Source organism: Poecilia latipinna, unplaced genomic scaffold (genome assembly GCF_001443285.1).
Source record: "Poecilia latipinna isolate Pla-1442-1.1 unplaced genomic scaffold, P_latipinna-1.0 Scaffold471, whole genome shotgun sequence".
NCBI lineage: Eukaryota > Metazoa > Chordata > Actinopteri > Cyprinodontiformes > Poeciliidae > Poecilia > Poecilia latipinna.
Window position 1 is genome coordinate 166,102 of NW_015113087.1, and position 22,586 is coordinate 188,687.

Sequence of the window (22,586 nt, forward strand, 5' to 3'; positions counted from 1 at the left end):
GCCGATCACCGATCATGCACTTTTTCACGGAAATCGGCCAGATTATGATCGGTGACCGATCGATCGGCACACCTCTAATGTGCACCCACCCCCACAGACTCATACAAATATACATCCAGAATGCTTTGCCACAAAGACCTTTTTTCTTGTGTCTAACAATTTTGAGAAAAATAAAAGCTACTGAGAAATGGGGAAAAAATAGAATAAAAAGACAAAACATTTTTAAAGTTTTTCTTTTATGCACAAGGACACCTGCAACTTATAACAAAGTGCACCCTACATATGTAATTTTTTTTTCTTTTCAAAATTTGTGAATGCAGCTTCTATTAAGATGCATTCAATTGCCTGGAAGTTATGGTAATCCTACTGTAGATTGTTCTTTTTTTTATCTGTGATGTAATTTTTTGAATTATTTAATTTTTTTCTGTACTAGTTTAGTTCTTGTTCTGCAAGTTATTTATAGATCTATTTGACTATATCCATAAACATAAACCACAACATGCTTGAGTAAAACATTCTTTGGCTCCTTTCATGTTTTTGTTTTTCACTAATTAATACCATAAACCAAATTTGGCCACATTGTTTTATGACTAATTCAAATTGGAATAAGTAGTTAATGTTATTTTTTGTATGGTTTTGATTGTGTTGATTTAATTTGGTTCTATATTTCTGAATGTGAATTGGAACCGTCTTGTGAAGTGCCTGAATTAAATGTGATGAAGGTTAATGTCGAATGCTGGACAGAAAACATTCAAATCATTCTTTTAAAATAAAGATCTGAAGTTAATGGATCATTGCTTTTTATTAATTGAACACATTTTGAAAGTGTGTAAATTGGTTGATTCACTTTGTTTTTCACTGTTTTTGTCTTTTTTTTTCCTTTTTTTTAAATCTACCGATAGCATAAAAAAAGCATTAGGAGAAGATATAAGAAATGCTTGAAATGTCTGTCATTTGTATGACTTGGACAAAACTCAAGAATGTAATTTTGGGAAAAACCTTCCAGCATTCTTGCCTTATTGTGCCTGAACGTTGGAGTGAGCAACAATGGCAGAATTTATAACCACAAATTACTTTCCTGTGATTTACAAAAAAATGGAACAAGGTTGTTCTACTGTCTTTGGAAACTAAATCAAAAAAAAAAATCTTAGCTCATGACTGTATTTGTGACAGAAACAGTACTTTATTAGAAACTGAACAAATGCTTCTGATTAATGATACATTGTTAATAAAATAAATCACTAAGCACACATAGCTGTTATATTCTCCATGGTAAACTAACCCTCTATCGTGTTTAATGGTCCATGTCATAATGTACACCATTTTTATTACTTCAAATAGAGCTAGGAAAGTCATGTGATGTTGTGTACACAGACTCTATATGATTTCTGACAATATTCGAAACAATTATCAGAAAAGGTTGCAAAAACAATGCTGTACTGCAGCAATATTGAGATGCTTGAAACTATATTGGCGTTCCTAAATCAGTCTAAGCTGTCAAACCCCATGTAAATACAAATTTATTTATAACTTTTCAATGAGCAATCTGTTGCACTAAAAGGTAATCCAAGGAGATTTCTTTATATTTCTCAAGATTAGTAATAATTTAAGATAACCATGTTTATTTATAACTTTTACTGCTGATTATAAGGAGTCAGTGGTATGACGAATGCTATTATTTAGCCAACATCTATTTATACTATGGAAATAATAAGCTAACAAAACACAAAAACTAACTAATATAAAGACTAAAAAAGAAATAAAAGCAAGTAAATGCTAAACTAGGAATTTAATTTTGAAAATAACACAAATCAAACTGGTTAAGAACGAGTGCTGAACAACATATTGAAGCACAACTATATTTATATATCAGTGTGTTTGCAATATTACAGTCATATAAAGGTCTATTTGGAGGCAAGACTTGGTAGGAAATCATATTCATTTCAAGATCTGAACGCTCATGAAGAGAGGTGGTGCTATTTTGTAATTGTAAAGATAGAAAATTTAAAGTTAATAGTAATGTTCCTGTTGGTGTCCTATAAATGTGTTGCATTCATGTTGTAAGTTTTCACTTGACGGTTGTTTTTTGGGTGTGTGTTCATTTCTGCCAGGCTCCAAGGATAGAGGCTCAGACAATTTTGGGCTCCCTTGTGTGTTTCCCCAACCTGTACCTCCAGATTCCTGTTCTGCACTCTGTGCCTGGCTCTAATGACATCAGTGTAGGCAATGAGGATATCAAGGTGAGTTTGGTGAAAACAGTGACAACATTTCAAAACAAAAGCCCATCAGTGTTGGTTTCAGTAATTGATCTAGCCATATCTTGGATTTTAACAATCATGAAGCTAGACAGATTCTTGAAAATGCAATTTTATGAAGTTGGACATTAAAAAAAAACATACTGCATTTATATGTGCAATACATGCAAACTGTTAGCTCACATTATTTCTTTTTACTGTGCTTCAAAATAGACTTTATCACATTTTAAAGGGGTTTAACATTTGCTTCTGTTTTTTGGGGGGTGGGGGTACTTGACGTCGACTTACCCTTTCATTACAGTTTGGGGGAAGAATATATGTGTTTTTTTGTTTGGTTTTTATGAATTTTCTGAAGTTGAACTTACTAAGCATACCAAAATTGACAGCTGTAAAGTATTTTGTAACAAGGTGATTCATGTCTTAGCAAGAGATGCAGTTTGTCCTTAAAAATTCTGGACTTGGATAAATAGAGGACAAAGTAGTAATTGGCAGCCCCCACAAAAATGTTTACAGCAGATGCTCTTCATTTTTAAGGAAGTTTATATCCAACTAACAAATTATGTTTTTCAGCAGGATGATGGTAACAAATAGAGGGATCCAGTTGCAAACTAATGTTAGTGGTAGAGCTGTTTGTCAACTGGTTCTGTCATCATCAACAAGACAGCAGCTTTGATGCTGCATCTATTCATCACTAAAAGGTCTCTCTTGGAAAATGTTAAACATTCCTCCTTTTTTGTAGAGTTTATAAAGGTATGCAGTTTATCTTCACAAATGACTGCATTTGTATAGGGATTCCTGCTAATGCCTTTCCTAATATCACCATGTTAGCTTGCAAATGTTGTACAGATGCCTCATTCTTAGACTTTGGGACCAATTCCCAACCTTTGTAAAGTTCTAAGCTGCTGATTTTAAGTCAATAGGGCTACAAGTTTTGCAGTGTAACAACCCACTGTGAAAGCATAGCCTTGTCCCCAGACATTTTTTGAAAAATGCAACCTGTGGGCAGCGCCAAGGGACACTGAGGGGCGAGTGTGGGGAATGGGCAGAGGGGGGTTTACTCAGGAGGAGGGAAAACACTGTTGCCAACTTAGGGCCTTTGTCTCTATAGTTGGTGACTTTTCAGACACATCCAGCGACTTCTTTTCAAAAAAGCTACTAGTTACATTTTTCTGGTATTAAAGACTTTGGCGACATAGAAAACCCCAATCGCAGTAACTGTCCTGACTGAGTGAGGAGCGAGTGCTGCCCTGAACCCTTCCCGTATCCTAAGTACTGCAGTGAATCTCTCACAGTCATCCTTCAGCGAACCGACTGCTGTCAGAGCAGAGATGAGACCCATTCCACTCAGTGTCCACAATGCAAATGAAACAAACGCGCACAAAGCTGAAGAACGCTACAGATCAATGTTCACTATTCCACAAAAATTTCACATTTTGCACAGAAGCATAAAGTTTGCAATTCATGCAGGTTATCTCTTAAAAGGCTGATTTGTGGTTTAATGCTGTAGATTAATCAAGTAAAGTGCCTTTGAAATGATTATTTGAGAATTAATTGTGAAATTATTCTTTTTTGTTTTCTGCTCAGAATTATCTGGTTAAAATTCTTCTGGATGCAGCCACAAAAGAATATTTTGAAGGAGCAAGGTAATGATCATCTGTGCTGGTCTCAATATTTTACTCTAAAGAACTACTGGTAGTTTTTGTTTGTTAGTTTAATAAATAGTCATTATTTTCTACATATCTTTCTTGGTTCATCTCAATAATTCAGAATGTCATAGAAACATGTATATATTTTTCTCATTCAGTTTAAAGAGTAAAACATAACATCATAAAATATAGATTAAGATAGATTCATTACTCACAGAGTGACTTGAAGCATTTATTTCTACTAATAGTACTGCAACTAATGACAATCAAAATCATTTTTTCATTTTGTTTCTGTGTTTATACTGGAAAGAGAAATATTTTCTAACTGCAGAAATACTTTTATAGATTTGTAAAACAAAAAAAAAAATAATAATAATAATAACATTGCTTCTTCTTAATTTGCATGTGTCGTGTTCTGATTATGCCATTTAGGTGCATTGCTGTATGCAGCCTGGGCCTGTGGGTGTGTGAAGAGCTCACGCAAAACAACATTCACCACCAGGTTAAAGATGCCATCAATGTTCTGGGAGTAACACTAAAGGTTTGTAGCTTTAGAAATAAGTTATGTTCACAAATTGTGAAGCAGAAAGCTTCACTTTTTTAAATTACTTTCATCATTTGCAATTTAATGCATCATATTTCTACGGGGGGAAAAATAACAAAATCAAGATAATTATTGTGTCTTAAATAAATAGGAACATAATAGCTGTTGTTATTTTACAATCCCTATCGGGGCTCGGGCTTTAGCAAAAATGAGAGTTGATTGCGTTAAAGGACTGTGGAACAATTTGAACATAGTGAAAGACCGAGGAAAAAAGTGTTGGAATAAAACATGTCCATGATGTGATGTGACTCATAGGTATATTTTAGAAGAACCCTCTTTTCTCGCTGAGTGAAGAGATGCAGAGAACCAGAGGAGGCTGCCCCTTTTTCCCCCTCATGGAAAAGGATTTTGGGCGGTGGCGTAATTTCCAGGCTGCTCGCTCTCGGTAGATGTGGGCCAATTTAAGCAGCTACATCTCCCAGCTTCCTGCTCAAGCACCCCCTGCCTCCCCCACCCCACCCCTTCTCTAATGGAGCAGTAATCACTCCCCTGTACAACTTGACACACAGACTCAACCAGCCCCAAAATAGAGGGTATAGGCTGGGTGGGGGATCTAGGGGGAAGAGTGGCACTGAGAGTCTCTTTTCTAAAAGCAGGTGCTGAACTCTCAGGGCCCCTTTTTGTGTTTGGCCATTTCTGTACTCCCCACATTGTCTGCCCTTGTTACATGTTGAGAGGCATTCAGCTGGAAGAAATGGGAAATTCTATTTCTCCACAAAGAATTTCAAATCACTGAAGAAATCCACATTTGAAGGAAAATTGTCAACAGCTCAATTCTTTCCTCCGATGAGTCTGGAGAAAATGAGGCAGGGTGGTGAAGTGAAATGAAATTATGCTGATAATCTGCGCAGTAAGTGAAAAAACTAAATTTAAGGAGAATTACGGAGAATTTTGCCCCAGAAAGTGCGACTTTCGCCAAAACTTTAATTCACCATCTTCAATAAGCCTTGGCTTCCTGCTTCTGTAAGATTCAGGTTTTTGAGTGAGACCTGCTGTAGCAAGTAGCAGAAAATGAACTTCACAGCGATCATCACAGAGGGCTAACTTTTTGGGAAGTTTGAAAGACTTAAAAGCTTTAAAGTATACTGGTCTGTCAATAATCGTTTTGCATAGAAACGCGCGTCACAGATAAAAAGGGGAAAATTTCAGCACTCTCCAGTCTTCCTTTACATGGCAAAGTAGCTCACTGCGGTTTTTGTTCAGATTGTTGAGCTGATCGGAAGCACACACACAGGAAAAAGAAAACATTAATAACTTATCTACTGACTTTTAAAATGAACAATTGTTAGTATCTGTCCATGTTCCCTAGCCTTAAAGTGGTTTAGAAACCTCACTATTCATCCTCTGAGACATAGATGAGTAAAATGTTCTCTTGTCACGACTTTTGATGATTAAACTCCCAGGTAGTCTTTTTGTCTGTGATGAGGTTGTGTTTATCTCTCAGTCTAAGGATTTCTGTATTGATCTTCTGATAAAGTGTGGTCACATTTAGTCTGTCTGATGGTGCTTTGGATGCACCACACTCAGTTTCCTCCCGGCGCTTTCCTTCCTTGTAAATTATCAATCTGTTCGTGATCTGACACTGAGAAAGCGCCTTGCTTTACTTAAAGCAACCAGCTCACTTCTTTCACTTTACTGTTGTTCCAACAGCACATTTCCTACATGCAGTAATCACAGTTAGGCTGAAACATTGAGGTGAATTGATTTATAAAATTGTCCATTCATTTGGACCTGTATCGCAAATTAATGTTTAGTTTTTAGTGATTTAGTTGAATAACTATTTCTATGATAAAATGACAAAACATAGGATTTAAACCAACTTAATGCAAAAGTTTTGAACGTACCGTGAATTTTATCCAATCCAAATAGGGTCAAAACTATACAACTGAATCCAAGCAAAAACATACAGTCCTACTACTATTTGGTTAATATTTTGTACATTGTTTAAACTGTTTTTGTCACTGTCAACAAATTTTTGATTTGGTCTGCACAACATGTTGCATATTTACTGGTGTCATCACAAATATCTGCTTGTATGGCAATAAATATTTGCTAACCATATGAATATGTACTTTCAGCCCATCCATACTAACAATACATATCAAATGACACTTGTTATGTAGTAGAATGTGTTGTTTTTTTGGGATCATCAGAGATTACCTTTTCTTCATCCAGCAGTTGCACAGGTGTAGAATCAGGAAAAGGCCAGCTAATACCTCTGCAGACCCCACACATCCTGGACACAAACTGTTATACGTGTACTTTCAGGTCATGCTACTGAGCACTATTTGCAAATTTCAGCTACCACAGAGTCACTTTCTTCTTGATGAACACAATGAAGATCCTTCAGCCTGAGTAGTCAGCCGTCCAGTTTTGAAGCAAAATAAGCAATATTGCATGACGAGTAAAGCTGATTCTGATTCTCAAAAGGTGTCACCAATGCAACATTTTTACCTTTTACCTTGTTACTGAGATGGGCATAAACATCTTCACTTTTTCCTGCTTGCTGAATTAACTACTCATTATCTGAACTCTCTGTTACAGTTGGAAGACAATTTGTCTTTTTAAGTTCCTAATATCATCTCATCTTTCTTTAGTTTGGGAACAAAGTAGTGGCCCAAGTCGCCTGTGACATGTTTCAGCTGCTGATTTCTCACTGGGAACATCTCCAGAGACTGGATCCAACTCTTCCCAAGAAGATAATTGAGGTATCACACATACACATATACTGTAATGGATGGAAATTTCTATTGTTTTAAAAGGAAGTGGTGGATCAGTCATTTTTTTACTTTTGCATGTAAACACTCCAAATTCAACAATTTCACAGTTATTTTCCTGCACAAGTACGGCTCTGCGTATGAATAGGAGAGCATAACAATAGATGTGTCATCCAATTATTTTTCACCTTGTTTTGTCCCAACACAGATCTTTGTGGCTACAATAGCCTTTTTGTTGCCAAGCGCAGAGCACTCGACAGTGGAAGCAGACAAAAAGGTACATCTATAGATCTAAAGGCCCTTGATCTATCATGTCGGAATGGTGCATTTGCAGAGGAATGTTTCCACTGAAGTGATTTGTTATCCTTTTTTTCCTGTACCTTCATCTCTCTCTAAGGCTTTCCTGTCACATTTTTTTCTTTGTGGTAATGCAGTTACTATTGATGCTTGTATAGTTACATCTTAATATTTGTTTTGCTAATCAACTTAAAAAAATGCCACTGATGTAAAAATTTGAATTATTATGAAGAAACATGGAAAAGAATGAATTCTCAGCAAAGACAGGCTGCATTATAACTTAGACACTCGTGGAAAACTGTCTGCTTAGAATGCTGTTTCCAAATATAGTAAAGGGAAGTTTAGTGGTAGGAAAAATGTGATACAAAAAATCCTCTGGACTTGGTAAAGCGCTATACAAGCACATGCCATTTACAAAAAAGGTTCACAAGCAACAGGGATGCACAATGCTTTGTGAGGATTGTGAAGCAACATTACATAGACTTGTTTTTCAGCGAGACACCTGACTCCTACTGAGTCTTCACAAGTCACGAAAATAGTGGTGCACAGATAAGTCAGCCAGATGACGAATCATCCCAGGTTTTCTTAATTTTTGGAGTTCAGTGATTGGTCAATCTTATCTATCCCTGGAAAGGTCTAGAAATCAACCACTGTCCTAACTTGACATTTTTTTCCCCCCATCATTATTTTGATTTTGCTTCACTGTCTGAATGCATTTATTTAGTAATCAAAGAAGGACACATTATACTATCAGTTTGGCTTTTAGACAGCTTTAACTTCAGGTTGACCCATGGTTCTCAAAGACTCTGAAATGTAGTTCTGTGTTTTGGGATTTTTTACTATCAAAGGTTCCAAAGTACAAATTGTGGTGTAAATAATCTGCTTTTAGTCTAAATATTAGTTCCAAGTGTTGCATATTTTGAAATTAAATGAAGGTCATCTAAGTGGGTGTAGAATCAAAAACAGTGTTGGAAATTACTTGAGAGCCCCTCCAAATCAGAGACCAATTTTAGCAATTTGTTGTTTTCGCCATTTGTGGATACTACATGCAATAAGATCTTGCTATTCAAGTGGATTCACAGGCAATACTTGGTACTAAAATGCTCTGCATGATTAGGATGGAAAAATCTAGAAAAAAATATATGTAGAGAGTTTAACCTGTACCATAAAACCGACACCTCTGGATTGATTTGTTTTTCTTTGTTTGTCTAACGTTCTTGTTTTCAAAAGAGCTGAATTTATGCTTTCAATATAACAAACACACTACATTTATTACTTTGTCATTTTGTTTTGAAAAGAATTCCGAAAAAATAAAAATAAAATAAAACCTGATGTTCTAATATACTGAGATTCACTTGTAGATATACCTAAAATATTATGCATCTGTCACTTTAAGATGATGGTTTCACTGCTACTTTGCTTGCTGGACTGGTGTATGGCTGTTCCCCTGAGTCTGCTGCTAGAACCCATCACCAAGTCGTCTTTGGAGCCCCACTCACCCAGCAAGGCCCCGCTCCTGGACTACATCTACAGGGTGAGCGTTTAAATCCGAAAGTTTCCACTTAAAAATAAACAAAACAAACAAACATATATACATATAATTTTTTTAGCGTGTTCTGGAAGATTCATAACCTTCATTCACGGAGACAGCAGTCTTAACTATACTCCCTCCACCAGCACAATGCCACATGGGATTGTAGCTTTAATTAGACTCACCTCCACCATGACCTCATAACCATGCCTCATTTAACATTATGGTGGAATAACCATATAGAAGCATCCATCGTAGCTGTCACCAATGATTGGTATTTGTCATATGCAGAAAACCTTTACAAGTCCACTCTAACCTTTATTTGATTGCTTAAAACATGCAAAATATTCAACATTTAATCTACATATCCGTTTTTATTCCTCTAACTTTTTTTTTAATTTATGGTCTGACCCTGAGGATGAGGGCCAGGCTTTAGGCACAAATGAATGAGGTATTATTCATTCCCTCCTGTCTGGGCAGATGCGGTCAACGGCAGATCTTTGTAAGGATGTCACCCCTGATAAGAAATGGTCCAATTATTCAAACAGGACCTTTTGTCCAATTGATAAGCTCAGGCTCTAAACGCTTGTCCTGGAGATTTGAATGGAATATGTCTTAATATGAGAGAGACTGCAGCTGCTATGAAAGCAAATACAATTAGGCATGATTGGTCGTCCATCGGCACACAAAAGTCGCGGTCCCTCTGGGTTTCCATCTGAGGTGTGACAATATTAGTGCAATATCAGGACCAAAATCTCTTTACATTTCTATGGGCTCGTTGGCTTCTAATTATTCTGTTTACCAAGCAGAGAATTACCTCGCTAATAGGAAACAACTTCTTTTCTTCCCTTATTTGCTTGTGTCAGTAACAGGGAGTGTTATGCCTCCTGTAATTACCAGTTTATATATTTTTCAAAACGCAGCTTAAAAAGACACTGCTGGGGGGGAAGAAAAAGGGGCAAAAGAAGTTGATTTTGGTGGATGCTCACAGCTTTAAAATGCAACATTGCTCCAGACCTCGGTGGTTCATTGGAGTTGTGCTCAAGCTTCTCCATCTGCTCTCTCTCTCCCTGCCTCAGCAGCCAGCTGCACCACCCTCTGTGTGTGTGTCTGCGTGTGTGTGCGTATGTGTGTGCATAAGGAGGAAGACGGCAAGAATATCATATCTGCATTTTTGTTTACATACATCTGTCCCCTTGTTATTTGATGTGTCTGTATGTACACAGTGTACTCGCATCTCTGCGCAATATGCGCCCCTCTAACTGAGCTATGCTTGTTTATTCTGTGTTACCTTCCAGGAACTGTTGCTATGTGAGGTGCACTCACTTACTTGTCAGGCACAGCCGTGCCCCCCTCCCTCTTTTTTTTTTTTTTTACCTCTCCACTGAGGAAGCTCTTTGGGGCTTTGGTGTAGCAGCTGTTTGGTTCAGGTCTTTTCAGCATCAAGCCGCCAATCCCTCCCCCATGCACTCAGCTTGGTAGAAGCATCCACATACTGTCTACATTGCCCTACACAATACTGTTTCACATGGCAGGGCCAGACTGCCTCTCCAAGCGTCTCTCAGCCAAGTGTACTGAATGGGATTAGCTTTTTTTTTTTTTTTTTTTTTTTTTTTTGCATGGCTTTACTCAAGTTGCTCCAGTCTGAATAAGAGGCGCCCTCATCTACATACATTTAGCATACGTTTTGCACCGTCTGATAATTTTTTATCTACCTATCAGCAAATTTTGCTCTATACAGGTGTTTGTGTGTGTATGTTTGTGGTGAGAGCAGAGCGCAGGGATAATGTCTTAATTAAATCAAACAGTGTAAACCTGTCCAATGGCTGTAATCAACTGCCCCAGTGCGCCTTATCTAGTGTTGCCAACGGATGCTCTGCCATCTGTTATGTAGATCGATACACTCACACATCAGAGGAGAAATGGATTAGTGGCAATAAAGACCCTCTTTTCTTCACTCCCCCCTCCCCCACTCCTCAACTCGGCCTCGCCTTATGATGTAAATAGACCGTATATTACCCCCTTTGCACACTCCAGGATCTTGTCCGTCTCAAACAGGTCTGCAGGAGCATCTCTGCGCAATGTCGTGCCAGGCACAAAGAGATCTTATCTTTACGCATTAGTGTTGAGTTTAAGTCTTCAAAGTGCAGCGTGCTCTCACGTCACAGAAAAACAACACAAGCACACTTCGTCTGGACATGATCAACCTGCTTTTTTTATTTTTTCCTTCTCTCTCTTCCATCAATTAGGTGCTTCACTGCTGTGTGTCCGGCTCCAACCTGCACACCCAGCAGAGCCACTACCTGCTCAGTCTGTCGGACTTATCCAATGAATACGACCTGATGTTGGGTCAGGTGAAGAGCTTCGAGCCTCCACCCTCCCAAATGACCACAGCAGACTTTGGCAACCTGTTGACAGTAGCTGAGGGTAAGGGTGCAACAATATGGACCAGTGTGATGTTTCCCACAGTAACATTGAGTAAACATCCTACAGTTTCAGAGCATTAACGCAAAAGTACAAAACAGAACTGCACAAAATGATTAAATGGGTTTTATTTAAAACAGAAGAGCAATAACTTTTCATACTTCTACTGAAATAACTTGATCAAAGAATAAAAGATGACAATAATGATAAAAGTAAGCTATCAGCTTAAGTACCTATAGATGATATATGAGGCCTGTCAAGAAGTATTTGGGGCCACTTTTAGTTACACATTTTACAAGATGGAGAAGTGATTGCAATTAGTAGTGTAAATTATGTTATCTGTTGTTTATTGTACATATTGCAAATGGGTTTTGTACATCACTATGTTGCTAGTTGAGAAAGTGTAATTTTCTTAATGTTAATTTAATCCATAATGTCCCACAATTGTTGATTTGACATTTCTTTTATATAAAACTCATTAGATATTAATACTTTATTTCTCTTCTAGTTTTTCTTAAAACAAAAGCCATTTCACACTAGATTGTTGATTTGAAACTGTGTTGAAATAATGATCACTTAATACAAAGTTGATTTTTAGGGGGTTTTTTGTCCATATTGGCCAATTTATTTATTTTTTTTAATGTATTTCAGTTCATGGAGTAATTAAAATAAATGTTGAAATTAGCTGAATACAGCACGGTAAACTTTCATCGTATTACTAGCTAATATTAGCTTGTTAATTGGATAGCCTGTCTGCTTGGGTAGTTAGCCTGCAACCTTACAGCAAGAAAGTTTTGTGTTCAAGTTTGCATGTTCTTCCTGTGCATGGTGGAGTTCTGTCTGGATGCTCTGGCTTCTTCCCATAGTTCAAAAACATGACTGTTGGGATAATTGGTCTCTAAATTATAGGTGTAAGTGTGTGTCTGTGTGCACATGATTGTTTGTCCTCCGTGTCTCTGTGATGGACTTGCGACTTCTCCAGGGTGCATCCCGCCTATCACACAATGTTCGACAGGCACCAGCTCCCCTGCGACTCTGCACAGGACAAGAGCGTATAGACAATGGATGTGTTTCTTTTTGTATTTGAGAAAGGGCGGCAATCGTTTGCTTCATCATTTGTACTTCTGCCTTGTTTCTAGTGGATATTGTGCTGTAGCAAAACTACAAGCCTCATTATGCAGGCATGGTGCTCTGTGGAAAGGATTTGATCCCATTCAGTCTTCCCCAGACTCCATTTCAAAAAAAGCTTTGACAATGACGAGCACAATCTGTGGAATGAAACATTAAGTTCAATATAATGCAACATAAAAGTTATTGTTCCTTCAAATACAAAAGTCATCAGGCTAAGTATGCATTTTTTTTAATACATCTAAGTTTAAATTTAAGTCATAAATTGATAAAAATTGATGATTCCTTGCTCTTAGTCTGCAAAGCATATCTTTAAAATGGGCTCTAATTAATGAGAGGTGATAGGACCATGGTTGTCCATGTTTTTGACATGAAAAGAAGAGGGGGGAAGGAACGGCTCAGCAATACTTTATCCTCCATAGAATTGGAGAAAACTCTGGTCATGTTTACATTAATTCGCAAACGGTAAATGTTAGTTAGTGCAAAGGCATGTGTTGGTATGTAAAAACAGAAGCATGGGAGAGAGAAAACCGGCATTTAGTCGTTCCTGTCTGTAGCAAATTAGGACGATGCCTGCCCTCTCTACTACAACATTTCCCTTGGGAAAAAAAAAAAGAACCAAAAATGGTTACAGGTAAAAGCAAACTCTAAGTAGTCCATCCATTTGGAGCCTCTCCATTAGATGTCAATATCTTATTAAAAGTATGAAAAGAAAATCAGCCATCAGAGGGAATGGAATTTTTGCATTAGTGCCGAGCCGTAAAGAGAAGACCCATTATGGGGTTTAGATAAAATTGTTGATTTTTTTTTTCTCTTTTTTTTTTCCCTTTTTATGACCTTGTGATTCCATTAGCCAACGTAGTTCTCTCCCTACCTCGTGTCCTCAACTTCTAAAAGTCATCAAAGCCCAGATACAGAGTGCCAATGTGAACTGAAACAATGTAAAATAAATATTCTAGAAATAAAAAGCTTTTGTCTGTAAAATTTCGCCACACGTCTGCGTTTTGGTGCACTGCAGCACAGAGTCTTGGTAGAAATAACAAAACACTATCAAAAGGGCAAACCAAAGAGTGCCGGCCGGCCTAGTTATATTCATGCCCTCACCTCATATTGATCAAGTCACATCAAAGGGCCAGCACATCTCTAATGCAGCTTGGCCTGCTCTCTAAAGAGCTTTCTCCACTTTGATGAGGGATGATGGTATTGATAGCACTGTCACAATGCAAAAGTACATCTTCTTGTTTTTTCCCCCACATCACTGCAGAATAAAGCGCTGCATGCCTTTCACTTGGGGAGCAAAAAACCCTGCGTATTTGCATAAATGCAATCCACAGAGCAGAGTTCTATTCAGCGGCCTGTAAAGATGCTCGTTCTCATTAGCACCTGGCTGGTCTCAATGCTCATCTATTGTAGGAAGACTCAATGGGCTTTACAGACTTGTCTCTTATGATTAGATTCTACCTACTTAGAGGTGTGCTGGCCAAGCTATTGTGAGAAATAAATAAAACACCACCTTTTAGTGATCATAAATGAGATTTGGCTTTGTGTAAAAGGAGCTAATAGAGATGATGGCATGTCTGCACACAAATGTTGCGCTTTTTCAATTCTGCATTGAATATGATATGTTATAAAGCAGCCAGTGTTCGATTAGAGTTCTCTAATGTGTTTTTCCTTCAGCTAATATCTCAGTATTTTAATCCTTTTTTGTTTTGTTTTGTTTTTTTGTTTTTTTCTCCTGTCAGAGAAGCGCCGTCGAAACATGGAGCTCATCCCTTTGACGGCGCGGATGGTCATGACTCATCTGGTGAACCATCTTGGCCACCATCCCCTCAGCGGTGGCCCGGCTCTCCTTCACAGCCTTGTGAGCGAAAACCACGACAATCCGTATGTGGAGTCGTCCGAGCTGTCCTCTGAGGTCTTTAAAAGCCCCAACCTGCAGCTGTTCGTCTTCAACGACAGCACGCTGGTGTCCTACCTTCAGATCCCAGCCGAGGCGCCCGCCGCAGGTCAACCTCCGCACCCTTCCTCCCAAGTTCGCATCATCGTCCGAGACATTTCAGGAAAGTACTCTTGGGATGGAACGATTCTGTACTGCACTGCGCAGGAGGACCCTGATGTGGGTGCTTTCCATCCAGCTGACCCGCCTCTTTCAAAAACCTCCAATACACACGGCAGAAACCAGCCAACCTCTCCGCTGAAAGGACATTACAAAACTCACTGCTCCGTCTCAGACTCCCTCTCTAACTTCTGCGAAGAGGACGAGGTCGATGTGCTGGATAAGCTTTTGGAGGACCTTAGCCACAGCAGCCCAGAATGCCTCCCTCAGCCACGGCTCCAGCTCAATCAGCCAGCCCCGTCACCTCATGGCATGAACCTGGAACAAGAGAACACTATACTGGAGGCCATTCTCCGTCAGACTCAGCAGGAGGAGGAGCAAGTCAGGAAGTGGGATGCCGATGTGAGCTTTCGGGCTGCCTGCCAGAGGGAACCCTCCCACCAGGAACCAAAAGCTCCTTTCTATTTCTGCAGACTGCTTCTTAATGATCTGGGCATGAACTCATGGGATCGCAGGTATTATCAAATGAAACGGGCTACAGTTATATGTAGAGATGTGCCAATGAATCAGACAGAGATCAATTAATCAGACAAACTGTTTTTCTGTAGGGACAGTTTGATTAGGATTTGGATAATTGGGAGTTTTTAGAACTAATGTCCTAAACTTTATTTAAAATTATGCTGGCTGAGGCGCTGTCGGGTGCTGAAGTTATGTTTGCACATCGTCCCTCAGGGTTTCTCAGTGAGAATATGTTTGCTTCAGTTGTTTTAATGGCTTCTTCTCCTACTTATGCACCCCTCTTTTACACACTGAATGATGTTATAGTTATGTTTTTGTAAAGATGTTTCCAAAGGATTCACTTGTGAAGCACAGCTGTAGTAACTCAGCTGTTGGCTTGTTAGTTAAAGAGAGAGTAAAACTAAAGCCATATTGGAGTCTGCTGGGTCTTAATCTCCTCTCCGCAGGGTAAAGGTGCCCAGCTGTTTTCATCAGCGTCTACAAAGCCACATCTTTCTAGTGCTGCCCCGTAAATTAAAAGCTTACACCTCTTAATAGTGATGGTGCAACAGGCACACAGCAAATAGGAGATTGTATTTTGCACCTGTGCCTTTTTCTTTTCTTTTTTTTTTTCTTTTTTTTTGGTTTGATAACTAAATCAGCACCTGAACTTTCTCCTGAAAGCTATTTGCATACAGTCAGTGCCTGTTGGTTGTTGGTAACTTGATAGATAGATGAATTGTGATTTTTCTCTGTATTAAAAAAAACTCACCTGAATCTTTTTTTTTTTAATTATTTTCAAAAAGAAAAAGCTTCCACTTGCTGAAGAAAAACTCTAAACTTCTAAGAGAGCTGAAGAACTTGGACTCCAGGCAGTGGTAAGTTGTTTTTTATTCGCTGTCTACAGCAGAAATTAGATTAAATTACGCTAGGTTTTGCTTGAGATACCAGTGAAAACAATTGTCTGTAATTTAGTGCCTTTTTTTTCTATCTTCAAACTACCGCTGCAGCTTTCTGCCATACCTGTTTTAGCCTGAGTGAAAGCAGCAATATATTGCCCCCCTGTTTGTAACACCATTATCTTCCTCATGCAAGCCCCAACTAACCACAACTCTGAAAATCTCTTACCATCTCTCTTGTACCTCTTCTCCCAATCAATACAAACTTCCCACACTACCGATGACAAGAGTGTATTGAAGAAAATCCACAGAATTGAAGCTTATTTTCGCCGATGTACCAGATTGTTAGGACAATAACAGTTTGTGCACAAGCATGCAAAGTGCCCCAAAACCTAGCGTAGAGCAATGCACTGCCATGGCAACAGGGGAAATGGACGGGCAGAGTTTGCTGCAGTTCTTTCAAAAATCAAGTGAAAAGAGGAGAAATTTTGTAGAAATTTGGCAAATGTTCTTTATTTTTTCTTTTTTTTCTTTTTGAGTTTTACTTAGTTTATCAATTTGACTACGGGATATTTTCTGACCTCTAATTTTCTCTACTTTTTATGCTGTTCTGTAGCCGAGAGACGCACAAAATTGCTGTGTTCTACATCAGAGAAGGCCAGGAAGACAAGTGCTCCATCTTGTCGAACTACGCAGGCAGTCAGTCCTATGAAGACTTTGTATCTGGACTGGGATGGGAGGTGGGAACACCTACAGCTTTTTTTTTACTTTTTTTTTTTTACAGTGAATTGTCTATACTCCAATTTGTTTGAAGCTTTGATTTTTCCTAAAATGTAACGGTGAAAAGGATTTTTCTGAAGCCTTCCTGACATGAGTGGTTATTAAGAGGCGACTTAACAATTATGGAGCTTAGTATCTGCTATTAGCAATTAGATCTGGCAGAATTTTTAAAAGAGGATGTTGTATGTCGAACAGCAAAGGGAAACCGCAGGGAATTAAACAAAGCAACTTTAGGCAGATTCCCAAAATGGGTTCCTGAGTGCTTTCTTCATAAGAGGTGAACTTTGCAGTACCTTTTTATTTATGTAAGCATTTTCTTGTCATTGTGGTAAATCTAAACAGAGCAGTTCATGTCAGATATTTCCCAATTTGCCGGTCAATGCTGTATGCAGGAAACATAGAAAATGAAAAAAAAACAAACTAATAATATAATAAAAACAAGTACAGCTCTCTGCCGACTGCACAAGGTGATTAAAGGCAGTGAGCTCAAATTAACAGCATTATTCTTAAATTGTTTCATAAGAGAAAACGACTGCCTTGGGTATGTGACTTCAAATGTTCTCCTAGCTGGGGGCTTTAATTAATGGTTTAATTGTGGGTCGTAATCTCAGGTAATGAAATGAAGAAGCACACTATTGAAGGTGCTCTGAAAAATGTTTGATGAAAATTACCATGTTGGTTAATGTCTTGCTCAACACGTTTATACAGAGACGTGATCTGTAGTTGGACGGTTCCTACCTGTTGGTAGGAGGAAGTGTGCATCCGTGAGTTTGCACAACGTTTCTGAACCGACCCATTTTCACGAGAAGTGTAACGTTTTTATTGTCCTTTAAAACTTTCTTGAGTTACTTAGAAACCTTAAAGACCTTACGTTAACATTAAAATTTCACCACAGAAAATATTTTTCTGAGATAAAAAAAAAAAAACTGTATAGATACATTTCAGCTTAACTTTATGCCTTTTGACTCCAGTCACCTGAAGAGAGTTGCTGTCAGCTTCAACCGGCAGCAGTCAGAATGGCGCGTTTGCTGGTTGGAGAAAGATCAGATATTTAAGTTTCCAATCAGTGCTGATCAGACTGAAAACCATCTGATTCTCGTCACCAGCCCTTTCTCACTACATCTCTGCTGAACCTAAATGAACATCTCCAGACTACAGTAAATGATACACTCAGCTGTATTCCTCAGGTGGACCTGGCCACACACTGCGGTTTTATGGGAGGACTCCAAAGGAATGGCAGCACAGGTCTAACAGCTCCCTATTACGCTACCTCCACTGTAGAAGTCATATTCCATGTATCCACGAGGATGCCATCTGATTCTGATGACTGTCTCACCAAAAAGGTAAAAATAAAATCTTGTTAGCTCATCTAACACCCTGTAGAAATGTGGACTATCATCTTCTTTAAAGGTTTTACATACCTGAGTGCATAAAGACACTTGTGTAAAGCTTCTTTATACATTAGATGCGGTGAAATGGCTCCACAGTCATGCCTGCCCAGAGCCGTGTGTTGTGTAGCCTCCACTTCTGTGTTAAGCTGTGATCAGGAGGTGTGACTCCAAAGTACGGGCATTGATTAGTGACCCTGGTCAGGAAGGCCTGAGGAGTAGAGAATCGCAGGCGCGTGAGTGAAGAGAGGGCATGTGCCGCTGTGGTAATGACTATGATTCTGCCAGCCCCTGCCCCCCTCCCTGCGCGCTGTGACCAGGGCCTGGATTCAGCCATTAGCTCTCCCTGCTAGGGCAGGCGCCGGCCGGATGCCGGCAGGATCCTTTTATCCAATTCCTGCTGCCGCCACAGGAGCAATCGATAGGGTTCTGCTGTGGGATTCTAAGCTCTAGTGCAGCGGTAGCAGTTAGCACGGAGAAATGAGCCGCAAGGCCCCTGCCCGCACTGCCAATCTTCTCATACAGTACCCTGCTGGGAAGGGAAATTCATCAGGCTCTCCTCATATCCAACCACAATCCCACTCTCAGGCTTTCTCCCTCTTGTGTTTTTTTTTTTTTTTTTTTTTTTTTTTTTTAAATGGTACACTACTCATTCCAAACATACGCTGAAGTTTCTCGTATGGCCACTGAAAATTAGTGTAGAGTTTGAAGGAAGAGTTTCTCCTGTCCTCACCAAAGTGAGGCGCTGGAGGGTGATGCTATCCCATCACCATACATTTCACCAGAAACTTCTGTAATTGCTCTGGCTCACCTTGCTCAGATCCCCACACCAACCACAAGTCTGACAAAAAAAAATTGGCAGACTGGCTGTTGGTGCAAATGCTTTAAAAAAAAAAAAAAAGATAGGAGGGAGAAGAAGAATTGGAATGAGAAACAGGCTTTGTCTCTGTCCAAGTAGGATGTTTCTCTGTCAATTTAAAAATAACACTTAGTCCAGCAGTCACCCACTTTACTGGCTGTAACCATAGAAGCATACCGTGGGGAGATACGGATGGGGTAGCTCTGGCTGAGCAGATTTGTCTTTTTGAAGATGATAGAAGGGGGGCAGACAATCCTGAAAAGGAAAAGAAAAAAAAAAAAGAGAACCACAAATTCCTGAATCCAATTGTGGGTTTTAGTGCAGTGCAGGCTGCAGCAGTAGCAGCTGGCTTCAGTAATGGGGTTATTGAAACGACCTGCAGGGTTGGGGTCAGGCCATGTAGTTCTTATGTGCATGTGTGTGAAAGGGAGCGAGATAGACGGGTGCCTTAGCTATCACACTCACCCCCCCCCCAGGCACTACAGCTTAACTAGGCTGCTGCAGGTTGTTTTTATAAGGAGCCTCTTTTGTTCTGGAGTCCTCTGGTTTTCTGTTTCCATGTGTGTGAAGCCCAGTGGTTGGATGGGAGGTCAAAGAGGGATAATTGGACAAGAGCCTTTGACTCGAATCACATTTTATTAAAGAAGTCTCAAACATTTGGATGTGATTAACAGAGGGGTAAATAGATTTGTGCAGAAGATGATTTACTAGAGCATAAGCATCCTCATTAAACTTGTCATTCAGCTCATCCAAATGCTAATATCTTAACCCAAATTAACATCCCAGTGTTAATTGTCTCCTGCAAATGCATATTCAACATTTTCTCTGAAATTGTCCCAGTGACTGACCCGGCTGGTACCTGCTGATCCTTGGACAGACAGACTGAACTGCCGAGCTTCAGTAATCAGCATGCCGTGGATTTGTTTAAGATTACCGTATTACCATAATTAAGGGCTTATAATAGAATGTGCTAATTGCATTTTTTGTTGGCAAGGGCATGTTTCTTAATGGCTCATTAGGCCAACAGTACATTGGCAGATGTTTTCTTCTGAGTGGAGGCTCACTTCTCAGTGTCCTCGATAGAAATCGGAAGGGGGGAATCGGAAAGGGTGCTTGGTCACAGGACTAGCAGCTGACGCATTAAACTTTTTCACATTTTAACATCATAACATCATTGTATTTCGTCGGAATTTTGTTTAAGATAGACCAATACTAAGAAGTGCTGTCAAGTGAAAGGAACCGAATATGTGATTTTCACATTTTTATCCATGGAAGACCGAAGTTGAAACTCTGTAGGCTCTAAAAGGTTCTCTTTGAGTATTTCTCTGTGAGAGGCTCAACTGTGACAAAATCCATTTTTACCAGTTAGAGAGCATTCCCATGGCATGATACGACCACCACCATGTTCGACAATGGAGTTTGAAAGATTGGGTTATTATTGTGCGCTCCTCCAGAGTTACATGGGCCTCTTAACTTTTTCTCTGGCCAGAGCTCTTCTTGCCCAGATGCAGGTTAGGTAGACTGTCAGGTATACATTTGTGTTATTTTTGGCTAATGCCCTTTGAGATGCTCAGAGCTTTGAGTAGTGTTTTATAACTTAACCCAGTGTTCAACTTCTCCACAATTTTCTCTGAAATGAAATGACACTCAAGTGGATTTGATGTGAGGAACGTTGGTTCCATTTGATTGTTTTTTTTTTTTTTTAGAAGTATTGGAGTAAAGGGTCCATTGTTTAATTTGTTAAAAATTTCCTAAACCTTGTATTATTTTCCTTTCACTTCAAATGTATGCACTGTTTTATGTGGACCTGTAACATGAAATCCAGATAAAGATTTTGACATTTGCGATTGTAATGTGACAAAACATGTAATAATTCAAGGGGTGGGAATACTGTGTGCCATAGTTAATATTAACCTGTAAGAGAAGATAATGCGACTTTGTTCACCTGTTTGCCTTCAGAATAAGGGGGGGGGGGCTGTTTACCTTTTATAAACTACTGTCAACCTATTTCCTGTCATTTAAGAGCGTCTTCTTGTCCTGCCCAGTTTCATTTGTGTTTATGAATAGAGTGGAAATGGGAAGCAATTTAAGCTCTGATGGGGAAGGTTAATTGGATTTGAATTACTTTGGTTTTAAAAAGTGCAATTTTGTCTATTTTGTGTTTGCTATTTGAATTTGTAATGAAAAATCTATAAAAAGAGGCAAATCCAGGACCTCAACCCCCAGTGTTAACCATTATTTATTTTTTTTTAACAAACTTTGTGATTTTTCTTACACCTGCTGATTGCAGTGATAAAAGATGGTTTCACTTTTTTGGGGGGGTACCTTTCAAGTAAATATTCTTTATTATCTCTTATCGCCTTGTTTTTTTTTTTTGTTTGTTTTTCCCTCAGCTCTAGTTTTCTCTCCTGGTCTCTAGAGGTAATACAAGACGGACTAGCAAAACAGTCTTTTGCAATAATCCGCCTAAATTTGTCGTCTTTCCTTCATCACCGTAACAGTGGAAATAACATGCACTACCAAGGCTCTTGATTAGAATGATTTTTGTGTTTATTTGGCAGCTGCGTCACTTGGGCAACGATGAGGTGCACATCGTGTGGTCCGAGCACACCAGGGACTACCGTTGTGGCATCATCCCAACTGACTTTGGAGACGTGCTCATTATCATCTACCCAATGAAGAATCACATGTATTTCATCCAGGTCATTAAGAAGCCTCAGGTAAATATTTATAGACATTGTAACGTAATTGTAAATCTTTTTTTTTTTTTTTTCTCCTGTGGTAGAGCTTTTTAATCGTCACTTTAAGGCAGCGGAGTCGAGGGCTCAGGTCTGGTGACCGTGCATCGTTGGTCCAAATTACATCCTCAGCATTCGTTCAAGCTCCACAAAGTCGTGCTAATTATACAATTATTTGATTCAGGTGTGCTGAGATGGAGACGCATCTGAAAGTTGCAGAACACGGCACTTTAGTGAGTGGTGGTCCTGTCATGCTGTGAGTGGAGTTTGAAACCAGTGTTACAGAGAGCAGTTTAAGGACGGCATCATGTTAAACTGCAGGATTCAATTTTTATCAGAGTAAATTTAAATTCAGTCAAATAATCACACTTTAAGAGAGAATTGCTTTTAATAGAATCAATACAACCATAGACCCTCTGTCTGGCTGTAATTGGTTGTTTTTGACTGGGAGTGGGGTAGGAGAAGAACCACAGGGGAGGAAACTCGATTTTTTTTGTATTTATTTATTTATTTTTGGACTGTCTCATATTATAATAAAAAGGACATAGTGACAGTGCAAATATGAATAAAAACATTTATAAAAGTCACTTACTGCAGCTTTGAGTTACAATCCTCGTTTAATTTATGTTGAGACTTTTTACCTGTCTATACCAATAAAATGTTTAGTACAGTGATCCCTCGTTTTTCGCGGGGGTTGCGTTACGAAAATAACCCGCGATAAGTGAAATCCGCGAAGTAGTTACCTTTAGTTTTTACAATTATTACA

General features: G+C 39.0%; 1 protein-coding gene across 9 annotated transcripts in view; it reads left to right on the forward strand.

Moving 5' to 3' along the window:
- Positions 1 to 22,586, forward strand: part of ralgapa2 (Ral GTPase activating protein catalytic subunit alpha 2) — a 120,216-nt gene that overhangs the window by 62,779 nt on the left and 34,851 nt on the right. For all 9 annotated transcript variants that reach the window (XM_015039402.1, XM_015039403.1, XM_015039401.1 and 6 more), the window contains 12 exons: positions 2,112 to 2,240; positions 3,840 to 3,898; positions 4,334 to 4,442; positions 7,103 to 7,213; positions 7,431 to 7,499; positions 8,916 to 9,053; positions 11,300 to 11,477; positions 14,345 to 15,173; positions 15,963 to 16,034; positions 16,672 to 16,795; positions 18,023 to 18,178; positions 21,644 to 21,802. In XM_015039402.1, coding sequence (XP_014894888.1) covers positions 2,112 to 2,240; positions 3,840 to 3,898; positions 4,334 to 4,442; positions 7,103 to 7,213; positions 7,431 to 7,499; positions 8,916 to 9,053; positions 11,300 to 11,477; positions 14,345 to 15,173; positions 15,963 to 16,034; positions 16,672 to 16,795; positions 18,023 to 18,178; positions 21,644 to 21,802 — 2,133 coding nt within the window. The remainder of the gene's footprint in view (positions 1 to 2,111; positions 2,241 to 3,839; positions 3,899 to 4,333; positions 4,443 to 7,102; positions 7,214 to 7,430; positions 7,500 to 8,915; positions 9,054 to 11,299; positions 11,478 to 14,344; positions 15,174 to 15,962; positions 16,035 to 16,671; positions 16,796 to 18,022; positions 18,179 to 21,643; positions 21,803 to 22,586) is intronic.